Source organism: Ictidomys tridecemlineatus, chromosome 2, assembly GCF_052094955.1.
Source record: "Ictidomys tridecemlineatus isolate mIctTri1 chromosome 2, mIctTri1.hap1, whole genome shotgun sequence".
Lineage (NCBI taxonomy): Eukaryota > Metazoa > Chordata > Mammalia > Rodentia > Sciuridae > Ictidomys > Ictidomys tridecemlineatus.
This window is the reverse complement of record NC_135478.1, coordinates 57,937,793-57,957,121: the sequence shown is the minus strand read 5'-3', so window position 1 is coordinate 57,957,121 and position 19,329 is coordinate 57,937,793. Positions and strand designations below refer to the sequence as shown.

At 33.3% G+C, this 19,329-nt stretch overlaps 1 protein-coding gene across 3 annotated transcripts in view; it reads left to right on the top strand.

Annotated features, from left to right (window-relative positions):
• Positions 1-19,329, top strand: part of LOC110597289 (uncharacterized) — a 168,054-nt gene that overhangs the window by 55,789 nt on the left and 92,936 nt on the right. Inside the window, exon 3 of one of the 3 annotated variants that reach the window (XM_078038648.1) lies at positions 12,053-16,758. The exons of the other annotated variants lie outside the window; for them this stretch is intronic. Within the exon in view, the coding sequence (XP_077894774.1) occupies positions 12,053-13,818 (1,766 nt within the window). The 3' untranslated portion in view covers positions 13,819-16,758. Of the gene's footprint in view, positions 1-12,052; positions 16,759-19,329 lie in introns of those variants that run through there. 3 annotated transcript variants of the gene reach the window in all.

The window sequence follows — 19,329 nt, the reverse complement described above, 5'->3', positions numbered from 1 at the left end:
TGAAGTCTATAAGAATAAACTCAGAAGATTGACTAGATTGACTTTAGAACGAGAGCCCAATATGATACTACTTGTTTGGTCTTAGACAGGCACAAAGGAAGGAACTCTAACCAATAACATGTAAAATAATAGTTGTAACACAAGAGTCTCATATGCATAGAGTAATTGAAACTCCTACATAATTCATTTCACTAGATTGTTTTTATATTTAGATATCTTTTATTCTACTTATAATTTTTAATGCTTATTTTGTTTTTTAGAGTATAAGATACATGGCATGACATGAGCTCACAAAGCTATACAATCTAATCCTAATAGGTCTGAATTATTATTGTTGTTACTTTCAGGTCTTAGAGGCAAAGGAAAACATGCTACCACACAAAAACAAAATTCTTATTCAAATAATCCACTAGACTATGTATGAGTCTTGTTCAAAAAATTTATCCTGTATTTTCTCTATGTGTTAATCCTTTGGTCAATAAAATCCTCAGGAATATTAATTAAATTTAAATTGATTGAGAAATAAAAATAATGCAAAAAATATTGAGAACCTTTGAAACAGAAATAGTGTTTATGGTTCTTGATTATTATTTTCAGCTAATTGTCACAGCTATGCTTCTCTACATTTTTTGTTAATCTCTACTCCTTGTCAACCTGGACAGGAAACTTAAAAAAAATAATTTACATGTAAGAAGCTGAGCATTAAAGAAGCCAATCCCAAGAAACCAAAGGCTAAATATTCTCTGTGATAAGTGGATGCTGATCTGTATTGAGGGTTGACTGGTGAGAATGAGAGAAATTTGGGTAAAGGGGAGGGAGAAATGGGGAGGGGTATGGAGACAGGAACGATGGTGGAATGAGATGATCATCATTACCCTAGGTATATGTATGACTGCATATTTGGTTCGACTCTACATTCTGTAACAAAGAAATGAAAATTTGTGCTCTATTTGTGTACAATGAATTGAAACAGATTTTGCTACGATGTGTAACTAATTAGAACAAGTAAAGAATCAAAAGAGATATATTCTAAATATGATAAGTATGTGATTTCAGAGACAGTTAGTATAACATCCAGAAAGCATAATAAGATCTTTAGTTTGAAGGAACATCTGCATTATATTGCCTTGATTTATTAGAGGCATTTTCCCAGGAGTGAAGAAAAAGCAAAAAACATCTTTATCATTATCAGTTTAAATATGTCCCATTCTATTTAGTTAATGACGACCTTAATTAAAAAAAATTAAAAATAGTTTCCAAGAAAAAATAAAAATAGAGAAAAGAAAACATGAAATATTTTCATAGTTCATGTGCCTGCCATGACCTTTGCACATCCTTGATGAAACATCTTAATAGTGCTGTGAAGTGTTCTTGAGGGGATCACTAGATTACACAGGTTTTTAGAATAGAGTTCTCTGAATTCTATCTTTTATTTAAGTATCCTTATTGGGAAGATTTCAAAGTCATGGCCATCGAGAGGATGATGCAGCTGGCACTTCCGAGTTAGGGCTCTGAAAATCTACCTTGATAGTTAGCAGCTAGTTGACTTCAGGTGTTGATGTTTCCCTGATTTGTAAGTATATTTTCTTCTCTTGTATGCCTATCAATTTCACCTTTTTTTAAATTCCACATTATCACTAAATTAAATTGTATCTCATGTTAAGGTAGTGTCTTTAAGTTTCTCTTGCATCTGATCTTCCAAATTGAGCATGTCCACATGTATGTACTTACATACACATGCTTGTATTATACAATTAAAGCAGTATTTTTATCATATTTGTCACCTCAAATATTTTTTATTTGTATGAGGAGAAAATTGAGAATGCTTTCTTTCCTTTGAATGCATAATACATTATCAGTAGCTATAGACACCCTACTATATATTTGCCCCTCTCTCACCTCTGGTTTCATGTCTTTCCATATGATTTTTTTCTCCTTTCCATGTTACCAACATGATTCCATACACTATGATATGATATGTAGCAAAGTTTGTAGTCACATCAGACTGATGGCACCCATTGATTTTGGACTTTCAGCCTCCAAAATTCTGAATAAATTAACTTTTTTTTTCATTATAAATTATGCACTCTTGGGTATTTCTTATAGCAATAGAAAATGGATATTTACAGTGTCATTCAACATCATAAGAATTGTTTTATACTTATTTGTAAGATTAGACTGTATATTTACCTGCCTAGTTGTATATGGGTTAAGATACTCTATTTAACCATTTTATTTAAGCTTGATGGCTCTATTAGCATTTCATAAGGAGTTTTTTTTTTACTTACCCTAAACTTCTCAATCTAGAAATATGAAGCAAATTTTTCCAGGTATAAAATTATTGGTTGATAGATTTTGTTTAATCATGTCTCTCTTGAGATTTAAGGAATACTCTTTCATGTTTGTACCTATTTTATAAAAAAAAGTTCCATACTTCTAAAATATGATGATACAGGACACGCATTCCTATTTCAAAATGAAGAAATAAAGAAGTAAAAGAAAGAAGCCAGTCTCAAGTAAGAAAGAAAGAGTGTTAAAGATTAAACCCCAAATCCCCATGACCACTGTCGAGTGTATATTCTGGTGAGGTGTACTCTCCCAAGTTCTTGGAGAACTCAAGTCTTGGAACTTTGCTAGTTTCAGTGGCTGAAATCGAGGGCCTTATGCTAATATCAGTGATTTTCAAACATGGTGCAGAAAATTGATACCCAGGCAATCTTTTTTTGGTAACTTCACTACAGCCTCTTTAGGAATTTTCCCATGTGGGGTTCCTGAAGGAACAAGTGTTTATTCTTTACTCCCATGCTTTCCTTTGTAATTCAAACAGAAGCTGCCATGCCTTGTAACTCTTGAATTCTGTGCACCTCCAAACCCAACTCTACCTGAGCAGCATGATCCAGCACTTGCACATCATGCATCTGGATCTACTTCAACCCTAGTTTCAACTATATCAGTGAGCAGAAAAATCCTTTCAGAGGTGATTCTAAGTGAAGGGGTTTATGGAAGGTCCCTCTGGAACTTACCATGAAGAGAATTCTTCCCTGATACATTTTTGGTCATATGATGAGGTAGGATGCAATGAAAACTTTCTGAAATATCTGAAGGCCTGTGTTTCATTGTCTTTTCGAATTGCATGTTTCCTTCCATCTACTTTGATCTCTATATTCTCAAACAAAAGTCAACTTTATAATTGTAAAGTTTCATTACAGAAACATCCTTACACTTAGAGATATATTTAAATTTCCCTCCTACTCATTGTTTCTCTTTTCTTTATTATTATTATTTCTATTTATTTATTTTAGGTACCAGGGATTGAACTCAGGGGCACTTGATCACTAATACACATCCCCAGCCTTATTATTTTATTTTTGTATTTTCTATTTTATTCATATACAGGGTCTCACTGAGTTGCTTAGTGCCTTGCCAACTGCTGAGACCACCATGCCTGGCTGTTTAATATTTTTTTTTGTCATCCACATTATGAAAAGCTAAACTGTTTATTATTTTTGTCCATAAGTCATGAGTTAATCTCTTTAATAAATGTTTTACCATAACACCTGTAATTTTTTATATAATTAGTATGTGAAATTATATATGCCTTAAGAAATTTTGATTTATCAACTCTATGGTGCAAACGTATAAAATTGGCAATATTTAAAGTATTTGACTTATACCAACAATTAAATACATATTATATGAATTAGAGAAATATATACTTCCCTAGGTCAATTGTTTTTTAATGTGAAAGAGAACATGTATGCTGGGGAAATCACATTCAGCAAGAGCACAAGCACAACTGAGATGGTAGGAAAACTCAGGTTTATTACATCAGAAGACCCAGATGAGCTCTGAAATTCTGGGTCCCAAGCTGAGGTTACATAGGGCTTTTATAGAAAAAATTGACATTCTTTCTTAACCATTACAACATTGGTGGGTTTGAATTCATGACCAAAAACCATGAGTGGAAGTTCCTGCAATAAACAGTTTACAGCAGCAGAACAAAGGCAGAGAAAAATCTGCAAGTGATATCTGGAAGTAGTCATTACCACATGGAGCAATTTCTCAAGATATCTGCAAGCTTACATTCCTAGAAGCCATATTTCAAACAAAGCCATGCTTAAAAAGTTATAGTTCAAACAGCAGTGAAGTGACATATTAACCTATACTTACACTAGCAATTAAGTGATACAGCTACAATCCTACAAAGATCAGAAATTTATAAGGTGTCATTTCATTGTCTATTGTAATAATAAAATAAAATATATTTTTATAAAATTTTTAAAAAGTCAATATTAGGTGATTTTATCCTCATTTTTAACAATTAAAACTCAGTATTTTAACTCAGAAATAACTTATATAAGTTTCAATTACTTGTTGTAACACAAGGGTAAGTTAATTATGTAACTTGTAAACATTTATATTCACCTAATTAAATTCTTACAATATACCTAGATTACTTAAAAACTATGACTTTGTTTTAGTTAGATTTTTCACTACTGTGACTAAAGGACCCATCCAGAACAATCATGGAAAAGGCAAGTTTATTTCTGGGTTCATGGTTTCAGAGGTCTTAGTCCATAGAAGGCTGGCTCCATTCCATGAGGCTTGAAGTGAGGCTAAACATCATGATGGGAGAGTGTGGTAGAGCAAAGCAGCTTACATCATGGTGATCAAAAAGCAGATAGAAAAATCTATATAGCCAAATACATTCCCCAATTTCTACCTCTTCCAGTTGTACCATACCACTTCAGGTAATCCCTATCAGAGGATTAAATCACTGGGCTAAGATTCTTAAAACCAAATCATTTCAATTCTGAACCTTCTTGTATTGTCTCACATGTGAGGTTTTGGGGGACACATCACATCCAAACCAAAGCATTCCACTCCTGGCCCCCAAGAGCTCAAAACCATGTCATAATGCAAAATACATTATATCCCTTTCCACAAATCTTCACAATCTCAACAGTTCCATGATTGCTCAGAGTTCAAATCCAAAGTCTTCTCTGAGGCTCAAGAAAATCTTGCATTGAGAGCTCCTATAAAAGTAATAGCAATCTACTACAGCCTTCCTTTCCTGACCCTTCTTGAGCCCTATCTTCACTGACTGTGGTTTTATTGGCATTCTGGTCTTAGCTCCCACCAGAATTTGCCTTTAAGCTCCACTTACAAGAACCTAAAGCATTTCCAGCATGCATTGCTAAGCTTCTCAAAATTCCTCCCACCAATTCCATGAGCTCAAAAATCTTCTGAACCACATAGTCAGGTTAATCACAGCAATGACCCCACCTCTCAGTGCCAATTTCTGTTTTAGTCAGCTTTTCCCCTAATGTGCTAAAAGACCCCACCAGAACAATTGTAGAGGAGAAACATTTATTTGAGAGCTCATAATTTAAGAGGTCTTAGTCCAGAAAAGGTTGGCTTTATTCCCCAGGGCTTGAAGTGAGGCTGAAGATTATGGCAGAAGAGTATGGCAGAGGGAATCAGCTCACATCATGGTGATCAAAAAGTAGGCAGATCCCATTAGCCAGATAAGATACATACCTAAAGCCCTGCCCCAATTCCCACCTCCTCTAGCCACACCATACCGCTTCAGTTACCATTCAGTTAATCCCTATCAGAGAATTAAATCACTAATCCTTAACCCAAGAATAAATCACTGGGTTAAGACACTTAAAACCCAATCATTTTGCTCCTGAACCTTCTTTTATTGTTTCACATATGGCTTCTGTGGGACTCATCCCATTCAAACCACCATAATAGACCTTAAAATAAGAAAGTCATTATTTCAAGTTACTTCCTTATTGAGTATTTTCATAGCATATCAGTGTTAAGACTTTGTCTTTGGAGACCATTTTAATAATGCTATCATAATATGCCAAACATATATAACAACACATTGGTTTTAGTGGTGCTATAGAGTGCTTACATGATAAGTTGTTATAAATGCTTCATGTACCTTAATTCTCAAAAAAATCCTGTAGGATGGGTGCAAAATTATCCACATTTCACAGAAGTTTAAACTCTTACCCAGGCTCACATTGAGGCAAGTGATAGATTCAAAATTCCAACATAGTCTGTCTGGAAGTTCAGTGTTTTTCAAGATCCAGAGATCATTTTAAAATGAATTTGCCTTTTATTGTATTCACACTTATACTCTTGATGCTTTACAGTTTTATGTTTCCATTGTTTGACTTACGAGGCTACTTTTCAACTAATAATATTACCCCTTTCCTTTATTCTTTTTAAATTACTGAATAAAAATTTGTTATTTGAAGAAACACCTCATTTTAATCTGGTTGAACCTGTTCTTGACTTAAGGGCATTGAATTTTCAAATCTGAGACTTATTAGTTTACCAATTTCTTATGTCAATGCAATTACTATTATTTCAGTAATTAGTAACCTATAAAAGTAGATGCCATATCCACTTTTGTGATCAAGCAGCAGTACTAAGGAAAGCCCACAAACATTCTAGTCTTTTTTCATGGGAAGAACCTGTTGAGTTAAATTTTTCTCATGCATTATGATAGGTTGATGCCAAATGCTCCTTCCCTCTACACTCATCAGTGCCAACACCATAGATTGAAACCTCATTAGAAGGTAAACATAGGGCTGCAGAGGAAGCCGCACACAGGAGACAGACAAATACACCATCTTGCCTGCACAATAGCCCTTGTTAGACAACTGATTCTAAGTAGGGGATTCCTTTAATTCTCCCCAAGTTATGTGTCTACTTGCTTTCTGCAACTTTACAAGAAACTATGCCTGGTCATCTCTCAGGATTGTACAATGGTTCTATGTACATGGTGACCAATACAAATAATAATGGTGACCAGAGTAAATGCAGTTACCATAAAGCTACAGCCTGACTCTTAGTAATCAGGTCTCAATGCTGAATGGTTAAGGTACTCTGTTTTTACGACCTTAATGGTGGATGAGTGCCATGCGTGGCACAGTTTATAAACCATTTCTCTCTATGTAATGAGAATGTTTATGTGTGGGAAGAGATGACAACACATGGTATAACTCATAAGTTTGTGATGACATGAGCCAAAGGCCATCAAAAACTGTTGGTTCTGAAAATATAACTCATACTTCTGCTTGTGTTATAAATGGTTTTAATAATTTCTCACTGACCCCACCGATTATAGAAAATAATACCCTAGGTTACTGATCAAACACATGACAAACATCACATGACAGATGGGCTGGACAGCAATTTGTCACATGTATTCACTGTCGAGCATAGGCAATCACTGTAAGTACTCCAGAGCCACTAAGGGTAGCTGAGAGAACAAACTGTTAGCAAGGGGGTAAGACTATATAGTATCATTAAAGGAAGTTTCTAAAAATTGGTTTGGGATAATTAATTGTGCTTACTGGAAGAAAGATGAACCATTTTATACTACAGATTGATAAGTTTTAAAAACTACACTATGAAACTATTTAATATTTAAGTTTTTAACTATTTAATATAAAATACTATAACATCAATTGCATACAGTTTAAGTACATTTACGTACTCTTGCGAGTACAAATTACTTTAGACTTTTCACAAGATATTGTTCAGATCATTAATGTTTGGATCCTCTGATTTCCTAAACTGAAAAACCAAGAGAATCATTATGAATTATTAAAAATTATAAAAAATATGGGATGTGATGCACTAGACAATGACATCAAGCTGGATATATTTCCTAAAGTATTTGATTTTGTAAATAAATGTTATTCTAGACTGGGGATACAGATCAATTTGTCGAATGTTTGCCTCACATGCCCAAGGCCTTGGGTTCACTCCCTAGTGCTCACACACGCATGCGTAAATGCATGCACTAACACACACACACACACACACACACACACACACACACAAATGCTAATCTTACCTAGGTTTCTGAAGACTTCCTGCATCATATCTCTGCATGGATTTTACTAGGCAGGATCCAGCAAAGTCTAATTCTCCAAAATGAAGTTAATAGACATTTCATTTTTGGTCTCTGAATTTTAAAACATTACACAAATGTGTAGTAGAGGCTGTGTGAGTTTGATATAAGTAGAATATATACTCAAAATGTCCACGATATTTTATATATATATATATATATAATATAATATATATAAAATCTCTAAGTTTCTCTCTCTCTCTCTTGGTTCCATTCCAAGTTTTTTTGACGAATCTCCATATGACTTTCAAAACTTGCATTGCACCAGCAATGTATGAGTGTACCTTTTACCGCACATCTTTGTCAAAATTTATCGTTGCTTGTATTCCTAAAAATTGCCATTCTGACTGGGGTGAGATGAAATCTCAGTGTATTTTTGATTTGTATTTCTTTAATTGCTAAAGATATTGTACATATATTTATATATTTGTTGATTAGTTGTATTTCTTCTGTGAATTGTCTTTTTCAGCTCTTTAGTCCTTTTAATGACTGGATTATATAGTTTCTTGCTGTTAAGTTTTTTGAGTTCTTTATATATCCTGGAGATTATTGCTTTATCAGAGTTTCAGTTTGATATATTTTTTCCCATTCTGTCATCATTCTGTTCATGTTCTTTTCTCCTTTCCTATGAAAAAAATATTTTTAGTTTGATTCCATCTCATTTACTGATTCTTGATAATATTTCTTGTGCTTTAGGAGTCTTGAAGTTCCTAAGCTGACATGATGTAGATCTGGGACTACTTTTTTTTCCTATTTTCCTGTGTTCTAGTGCCTATGTCTTTGATCCACTTTGAGTTGATTTTTGTGCAGGTTGGGAGATAGAGGTTAAATTCATCTTGTTACATATGGATTTTCAGTTTTCCCAGTACCATTTGTTGAAGAGTTTATCTTTTGTCCAATGTATGTTTCTGACACCTTTGTCCAGTATAAGGTAACTGTATTTATGTGGATTTTTCTCTGTGTCTTCTATTCTTTGTATGTATCTGTTTTGCTGCCAGTGCCATTCTGGTGTTTGTTACTATGGCCCTGTAGTATAATTTTAAGGTCTGGTTTTGTGATGCCTTCTGCTTCACTTTTCTTTTTTCTAAAATATATATATATATATATATATATATATATATATATATATATATATATATATATATATATATTATATATTAAGTCTTTTAAGTGGTCACAATATCTTTTTTTTTTAAAGAGAGAGTGAGAGGAGAGAGAGAGAGAGAGAGAGAGAGAGAGAGAGAGAGAGAGAGAGAATGAGAATGAGAATTTTTAATCTTTATTTTTTAGTTCTCGGCGGACACAACATCTTTGTTGGTATGTGGTGCTGAGGATCGAACCCGGGCTGCACGCATGCCAGGCGAGCGCGCTACCGCTTGAGCCACATCCCCAGCCCTACAATATCTTTATTTTATTTTTTTATGTGGTGCTGAGGATAGAACCCAGTGCCTCATGCATGCCAAGTGAGCACCACTTGAGCCACATCTCCAGCCCTTGCTTCACTTTTCTTGCTAAATATTGTTTTGGCTATTCTAGGTCTCTTATTTTTCCAAATAAAAAAATTAATGAAGTAACTTTTTTATAGCTTTATTTTATTCATTTATTTTTAATGTGCTATTGTGGATTGAACAGAGGGCCTCACATGCACTAGGCAAGCACTCTACCATTAAGGCACATCTCCAGGCTCCAAATGAATTTTATAGTTGCTGTTTCTATGAAGAATGTCATTAAGATTTTAATAGGAAATTCATCAATTATGTTATAATGTTTTTAGTAGTATGGCCATTTTGACAATGCCAATTCTGCCTATGCAGAAGCATGGGAAGTCTTCCCATCTTTGAAGTTCTTCTTCAATTTATTTCTTTAGTTGTGTAGTTTCATTGTAAAGATCTTTCACTTCTTTTGTTAAATTGTGCATCTTGGTTCTGACCTCTGGGCTAAGTTGTACTACACAGACCTAATAAGCTCTCATGAATGTCTCCATATAAATATTCATGATTCTTTCAAGACCCATGGTAACCCAAGATGAGTCCTCTAAATTTATGCCAATGCACAATTTAAAATAGATTTATTGCATGATGATTATCTGCCAGACTGTGTTTCTTGAATATACTGATGGGAAAAAAAAAATGTTCTTCATGAAGAGCTGCTAAGCAGCACATAAATTCAACCAGGTAATTTTGTGTACTTTTGGAAAATCAGAGTAATTCTGTGTAAGATACATTCAATCATCCAGGAACTGGATGATTATAATAATATAAATCTCCTTATGAGAATAAAACTCAGAGTAGATAATTATAATTAAAAATCCACATAGAAGCATGTATGTTGTGACACACAGAAACTCACTCTGTATAATGAGGCAGAAAGAATACCTTGACAAAAACGGTGTTATGATTTAGATGTGAGGTGTTCCCCAAAAACTCATGCATGACAAAATGCAAGAAAGTTTATATGTGAAATGATTGGGATATGAGATTCTTAACGTAATCAGTGCATTAATATTCTAATAGGGATTAGCTGGGTAGTAATTGTAGGCATTTAAGATGTGGCTAGAGAAGGTGGGTCATTGAGGGCATGATTTTGGAATTTATATTTTGTCTGTGGTAAGAAATGCTCTCTCCTCCCCTCTTCCTTGTGGTTATGTCCTGAGGCAATTTGTTGTACCACATCTGTTTATTATGATCTTCTGGTATACTTTGGGCAAAGAGTAATAAAAGGAGCTGTCTATGGGCTGAGGCTTAATCCCAAGCACCACACATAAAAAAAAATTTAAAGTTGGATGACCTAAAGATCCAGAAATGCCAGCACTAAATATGTATCCATGCACAATTAAATCAGCCAATTGAAGAGATACCTCTACTTTTGTGTTCAGTGCAAACAGTGTCCTTAATGTGCCTATCAATGATTAAATGAGTATAAATATTGTACTTATATACTATTATTATTTAGTTATATAATTTTTTTTGTCTGTTAAAGTGTTATAGGATATATATGCAGGACTTTGCATTAAGTAAAATATGGCAGGCAGAGAGTCAGTTGCAGGAGCTTTTGATTCACATGTGGAAGTCAAAAATTTAATGAGTAAAATTTTACTCACCAGGTACTGTGTTTTGTGTAGGGCTGACATTGTTAGTCAAAGTCTCCATATTTTTTATTTTAGTGGACATAAGAGGGTCAAGAGCTTTGTTTACCACATGGTGAGTGTAGTGTGTATTATGTTCTTCCTAAATACTAATAGAAGGAATACAATACCTTTTTCAGTGCAAAACTGATAATTATATAAAATAATGCATGTGTTGAATCATTTTAGTCATTTTACCTTGTATAAATAGTATAAGATACCATAATATATGTAGTAAATACATATAGTTGTATTTTCATTAAAAGAAATCATCATATCACACAAATTTAAAAGTATAAAAATCAATTTATTATTGTTGATTGCCATTTTTTTATTTCATTCAAGTATTATGTCCATAGGCTATTCAAGGTTTTTATAATCTTTTAAATATGTTTTTAGGGAAAATTTTATAGACATATATGTGTATATTTCTTAAGAAAATTTTTGTTAATATTTCTTTTTAAGAGTCCATAACCACTCTACCCTTGTTGAATATTTATGGTATTATCACCCAAAATCTATCATTTATTTTTATGTCTCTATATCATGGTAGATAAAAACCAGTTTTCAGACAGTCTTTAAAAAAGCCACAAATGTTTATATATGTTTTACATTTTTCTTATTCTACTGAGAGTGAAGGTAACTGGTAGATATTTACTAAATACAGAATGCTACCTTATGGAGGACAAAAGTCTGTGGATGATAACAGTAACATACTTTCCCTCTCTCTATTGTATTACTCTACTTAGTGATGTACTACTCTTGGATACTGTGGTCTCTTCAAAAATTTGGGTAATATTCCCAAGGTAATTTTTTTCTATACATTTTTATTGAACTGATATATTTTTGGATTAATGATAACTTTGGATTTACTAATCTGCTATGCTCCTGATGTAATTATTTTACCTTAACTTCATGTTGTGTATGCAAATATATTTATCCCAGTCTAGTATGTAATTTTTTAAAAATTTTTTTGTTTACTTCAGCCATGACTCCTCATCACACCGAAGAATATTCACCAGAAAAGGGCATAAAACATATATTTCACAAAGTGATCAGTGAAAAATACAGAAATTTTTATCTTGACTATTTACAAGAAAAGAAAATATGGAAAACTATAAGTGAGAGTAAACATCAGGAATTGTATGAAAAATCAGGCCTTGTTCACCTCCAAAGAATTTATACTGGAGAGAAGCCCTACAAATATAAACAATGTGGCAAAGCTTTTAGTACAAAAAAAAGTCTTATTTACCACAGAAGAACCCATGCTGGAGAGATGTCCTACCAATGGGCAGAATGTGATAAAGTTTTTAAAGAAAAATCAATGTTTATTAAGCAAAGCAGAATTCATACTGAAAAGAAGACCTACAAATGTAAAGTATGTGGTAAAGCTTTTACTCAAATATCAACCCTTATTTGCCACAACAGAACTCACACTGGAGAGAAGCCCTACAAATGTAAAGAATGTGGAAAAGCTTTTAGTCAAAAAACACACCTTATTTGCCACAATAGAACTCACACTGGAGAGAAGCCCTACAAATGTAAAGAATGTGGAAAAGCTTTTAGTCAAAAAACACACCTTATTTGCCACAACAGAACTCACACTGGAGAGAAGCCCTACAAATGTAAAGAATGTGGAAAAGCTTTTAATAAAAAAGCAGGGCTTGTTTGCCACAACAGAACTCATACTGGAGTGAAGCCCTACAAATGTAAAGAATGTGGAAAAGCTTTTAGTGAAAAAGCCACCCTTATTTGCCACAATGGAACTCACACTGGAGAGAAGCCCTACAAATGTAAAGAGTGTGGCAAAGCTTTTAGTCACAAAACAAGCCTTATTTGTCACAAAAGAACTCACACTGAAGAGAAGGCCTACAAATGCAAAGTATGTGACAAAGTTTTTACTCAAATATCACACCTTATTTGCCACAGAAGAACTCACACAGGAGAGAAGCCCTACAAATGCAATGAATGTGGCAAAGCTTTTAGTCAAAAAACACACCTTATTCACCACAGCAGAACTCACACTGGAGAGAAGCCCTATAAATGTAAAGAATGTGGAAAAGCTTTTAGTCAAAAAACTGGCCTTATTCGCCACAGGAGAACTCACACTGGAGAGAAGCCCTACAAATGTAAGGAATGTGAGAAAGCTTTTAGTCAAAAAACAGGCCTCATTTACCACAGTAGAACTCACACTGGAGAGAAGCTCTACAAATGTAAAGAGTGTGGCAAAGCTTTTAATCAAAAATCTGGCCTTATTTGCCACAACGGAACTCACACTAGAGAGAAGGCCTACAAATGTAAAGAATGTGGCAAAACTTTTAGTCAAAAAACAAGCCTTATTTGTCACAACAGAACTCACACTGAAGAGAAGGCCTACAAATGCAAAGTATGTGACAAAGTTTTTACTCAAATATCAAATCTTATTTGTCACAGAAGAACTCACACGGGAGAGAAGCCCTACAAATGTAATGAATGTGGCAAAGCTTTTACTCAAAAAATTCACCTTGTTTACCACAGTAGAACTCATACTGGAGAGAAGCCCTATAAGTGTAAAGAATGTGGAAAAGCTTTTAGTCAAAAAACACACCTTATTCGCCACAGTAGAACTCACACTGGAGAGAAGCCCTACAAATGTAAAAAGTGTGGCAAAGCTTTTAATCAAAAATATGGCCATATTTGCCACAACAGAACTCAAACTAGAGAGAAGGCCTACAAATGTAAAGAATGTGGCAAAGCTTTTAGTCAAAAATAAGCTTTCCTTGCCACAGGAGAACTCACACTGGAGAGTGAGTAGCCCTGCAAATGTAAATAATGTGGCTATGCTTTTAATCAAAAATAAAACTTTATTTACCACAGCAGAAGATGCTCTGGTGAGAAACCTTAAAAATATGAAAGAAGTGATAATGCTTTTAAAGAAAAATCAAACCTTATTAACCACAAAATTTATACAGAAGGAACCCCTACAAATGGAAACAATGTAGCAAAGCTTTTAATAAGAAATCAAAACTTTTTCACCACTACTAAGCTATTTATTCTGCAAAGAAGACTACAAATGTAGAGAATGTAGAAACATTTTTAATTATATATCACACATTACTAGACATTCAAGAAAACACACTGGAGAGAAGCTCTACAAATAAGACCTTTGTACCATTTCTTTAAGGACGGGTCAACATTTAATCCTCTCCACAATCATCACAGCAGAGAGAAATTTTTGAAATGTGAAAATTGACAATGTGACAATGCCTCCATAATTGATTCACCAATACTCAGCACCTGAGGAAACATACTGGTTAGAGAGAATACAAATGGGAAAAAAAAATGTTTCAAAGCCACATGTTTCTTAAACACTACAGATTTTTGGAGAATTCATTGTGCCCAGAAATCCTAAATAGTTAAATAATATTTCCAAAACTTATTCAAATTTTCATTTCATTGAACATTTTAAAACGCATACCAGAGTGAACATTGAACATATTTTGTCCAAAATGAATGCCTTATATAACAACAAAACATTTACAATAAACAGCTTGACAAATGTGAGAGTATAGTAAAGTCATTACCTATACATTACACCTTGATGTATATGAGGATCAGTGAAAGAACTAATTTAAATATAGAAAATGAGTAGTTATCTTTCACTTTTTCTTAAATTTATTAAACATTGTTCAGTTATTTGGTAGAAATAACAATCTAAAATAAATATTAAAAAATTCTCTCTCTCTAAAAAAGTAAATCTCATAACAAAATTTTAAAAAGCTATTTTTGATGTTTTATACTGAATTTTAAAGTTTTAAACTTTGCTTTTTTTGTACTGAAGTTTAAGTTTAGGGATTTTTAAATACTGGGCCACATTCCTAAGCCCTCTCCCCACTTTTTCAAATTTTGAGACTGGTCTTGCTAAGTTGCTTGAAACAACACTCAGTTTGTGAGGCTGAATTTAAACTTCTAAAACTTCTCAGCTTCCCAATTTACTTGTTTGCAAGCATGGACCATCATGCCAGTTTACAGTGCATTTTTCACCTATAGTTACCTTATGTATGCAGTATGTTATTATAACTGAATAGTTCCTTATATGTTAACAATCATGTATTGAATCCTGTCATTAAATGACAGACATCACAGTGTTCCACTTGACTAAATGTTCTATGTAAGAGTAAAACATACTGTTGAGTAAATAATACTCTAGCATCTCTTAGTACTTTTACACATTTTAATCAACCTTAATGGATAATATAATTTGCTTAAATCAGATAATTAAAGGTTTTTTCTTTTAGTATTTATGGTGAAATTTGAAGACTTATAAGAAGGTCATAGTGATATAAAAATAAGCCCTATATTTTCATATATTGAATTAGAAATTTTAATATTTTATCTTCCACTGAAGATTAACTTTATACTTTAGGTATCTCTCATCCCACTTTACAGTGAGAACCTGGGTTGTAAATGTTATTTATATATATATTGTAGTTAGACACAAGAACTTTATTTTATTTTATTTATTTTTATGTGGTGCTGAGGATCAAACCCAGAGCCTTGCACATGCGAGGGGAGCGCTCTATCACTGAGCCATAACCCCAGGCCCACTGAAGGTCAACTTTATTAGATTACCTCATGCCTGATCATAGCAAGAAATAGATTCATCAAATTAAGTTAGTTCATAATTTTTGTGACATAATATTTATTTGGTCCAGACATGAAGACTTTATTTGATTAAACAAGCATTCTCTTTGATAAGATTACATGACCAGTGCAATTCTTCATCATGTACGACTTAAAAAATGAGAAGTTATACTCCACTTGTGTATGATGTGTCAAAGTGCTTTCTACTGTCATGTATATCTAATTTGAACAAATAGAAAACTAAATAAAATGATTAATTTGTTTGAACTCCTATTAAAGTCTGTCTTAAAATTTCATCTGAATCAGATAGTGTTGTTAAGGGAGCAATATCAAACCACAAGATAAAAGAATAGTTTTCCTGTTTTTACAACATGGCAGACCTATCTGAGGTGTAACAAATCATATTTTCCTCAATCACTGAAGAAAAGTGGTGGAAGAAAACAGAAAAATCCTTAAAATCTCCTGAGAAAGGCTTAAGCCCTTCTGTGTCTGACTACTCTAATTGGCCTGGGCAAGCTTTAGGTGGATGGTTCCAAATATAATGGATCTATTTGGTGTTTGGCAATAGCTCATTTCATGTTTTCTAGACTTGGAAAAGTAATTCCTGAAGTGTTTGGCTAAAATAAAAATGGTAACAATGAAGAAGACTAATAGTTTTTGAAAGAAAATTCTAAACCTTTTAACGTTTGCTGTTCTTTTATTTTGAAAGCCAGAACATGTACCCTAAATGAGTAAGAGATGTAAATAAGGTGGCTTTAAAATAATTTGCTGCATAAGCAGGAACTTAGATGTAGTGCAAGAATGAGGAAATCAATGTCTCTGGGACAATCAAATCATGGACATATTGTAAATGATATCACCATTTTGGCTTTTCAGTTGTAGCTTATTGCTGCTAGACATCAACCTCATGGATAGGTATGTGCAGTCATGGTAGGCAATCACTCTACCATGACTCTAATAATAATTTGAAATATGTTCACACTCATTGTGTATAACAGATTTTGGACTATAGCCACCAAAATTCATCGCTCCCCAATCCCTATTATAAATAAAGTTATTGTTCTCTACATTTAAGTTTTATTGATATCTCATTGCAATTTTAAGATATTGATGTTTTTTCCCCAATATCTCTGGTTTTCTAAGTGAATAATTTCAAAATTGATAATAAATTACTTTTCATCATTTCTAGTAAATATGTAATTTATCTTTTCCTTTCTTAAATATTTCTGTATTCTATTTAAGTAGAGTTGAATAGTGAATTTTAATTTAATTACATTTGAATATAAACAGGAATAGCCAGCATGCTTCAGGTTTATGATTTTAATTGAAAAATAAGTGTTGTGCCATCTAATAACAGTTCTGTCTCCTGTTTTGCAGAAGTGGTACTCATTCTTTCAACTTTCATTGCTGTTTTAATTAGAAATACTTACTAAAGTGTTCCTTCATCTATATTACTCTTTAAACTATTTATTAGACATGAATTCTCTGAAAGGGATATCTTTAACTTCTGGATTTGTACATCTAGAATGTATATTTTCTTATTTGTTGATTCTTTTTACAAATGTTCTAATTAGATTTTTTTCACTTCCATTCATTTTTGCTATTTTTGTGCCATTTTTGAGATTTTAGTATTCATTTTTTATAATTAATAGGATGAAACCCTAAGACATTCATGTTAGGTTCGTGTAGTCCAGAATATTTTTAAAATCTTAGAATTTAATGATCTGGTTCATAAAGTTAGCTAGGACCCAGCTATTAACCTATGTAATATGCTTGTATTTCTAATAGTAGCTGATAGTACACTTGCTGATATGATAATCCATTCATTCATATTTGTCACCTACTGAGTTACTTTTAGCAGTATGAAATTTATTTAAAGAATAGTCCTCCTTCTTGGTTCTCAAAGTGCTATTAATCACTGATGTCATCTTTTCTGATTTTTTTTTATTAATTTACTTATTAGTATAGGACATTGAACTGAGGGGTAATTTTCTGCCAAACTCCAACCTGATGTTTTTTCATATTTCAATGTGACACAGAATCTCATTAGGTTGCTTAGGGTCCTCTTACATTACTGCAATTGGCCCTGAATTTGCGATCCTTCTGATTCAGTCTTCCAAGTGAAGTCTCTTGGAGAAAATGCACATGTCAATTCTCTGGCCTTTTTGTTTGATAATTTTTTTAACTGGGCTATGGTTATTATTCTTTCTTATTATTAGTATTATAGTTTCACTTGCCTTCTTTTTTTCCCTTGATTTGATATTGAGAAGCTGGGCAAAATGGCTCTTGCTCATAATTCCAGCACTTTGGAAGTGGAAGGCAGCAGGAGAATCCCACATTTGAGGACAGCCTGGGTACTTTAGCTTCTCAAAATTAAAACTTTTCATTTAAAAAAGACAGTATGTACAGCTCGGTGGTGGAAAATTCCTAGATTATATTTCCAGTACTGTAAGGGTGATTGACATCCACAAATTTAATAATCACTTGTATTTTCAATTATATGTTTGATAGATTTATCCCCAATAGTTAGATTTACTAAGTCATTTTTCTTTCATTATTATTAGTATTTCAGAATACTTTTAAAACTGCAGTGTTTTTGTTGTAAGAAAAATAAAGGGAGACACTGAGACAAGATGCAGAGGCAGGAAAAGAAAGAAGGAATGGCTGGCTCTTCAAGCAGCCTTATTTATTTATCCCCCAAAATTACATTGGATCATTGGTTCAATGATTACATTGTTTTACTTTAATTCCAGAACCTCTTCTTGAGGGCATCACCATAGTAAATCGATATTGAACACAGAACCTCTTCTTGAGGGCATTACCATAGTAAATCGATATTGAACATGTTTTAGTTATCTTACTAGCTTCACAGAGAAATTGCTGAGCATTCCAAGCATGGGAAACAGAGTGTCAGTTACCCCCCAGGAGTTTGACCTTTCTGTGGGTTTATTTTCTCTGGACACTTAGCTTTCCAGGCAGAGAGCAGTGTGTTTCTCTCAGAAGTGTATAACTTCTTCCTCCACCTGGTATTCAATGGTTCTTCCTCTTTCTCAGTATGCCTAATTATCCAAAGTAAAATCCAGAATGTTGGAGTTGCAATCTCCTCTTTTCTCTGACCACCCCCCCCCCCCAAAAAAAAACAACTGAGAATTGATCATACAATAGTGTTTCAACTTTGGGGAAAAGCTCATCTGCAGGAAAGACAACAGCTTTTCTTCCCCATTTAGTGAGGCTGTTCTTTGTTTTGCTCTCTATTACCAGTTTTCATTAGTTTTACTACAACTACTTAGATAAATTTGGGAGCTGTGTGTATATTTAAGTGAGGTTGTGGAAAAGAGAGCCATTTTGTATAATTGTGCAGAGTCTAAACTCTCTTCAGCAGGTTGGACCTTCTTGTTTTTAAAGTGGAAATATTGTATTGCTCAATGAGTAATTGTAAAATTCAGTGCATGAAATTACATTTAGATGTGCTAATTTGAAAATTAGTGTGTAGGAAGAAAATCATGAGTGATTTTCAGGAATAAGTGTAGGGCCTGGGATATGACTTAATGATAGAGCATTACCTTTGTTAGATCCATATCACCAAAAAGAAAAGGAGAATGTATTTTTAAGGGAGAACAGACCATGCTTTGAAGGACAT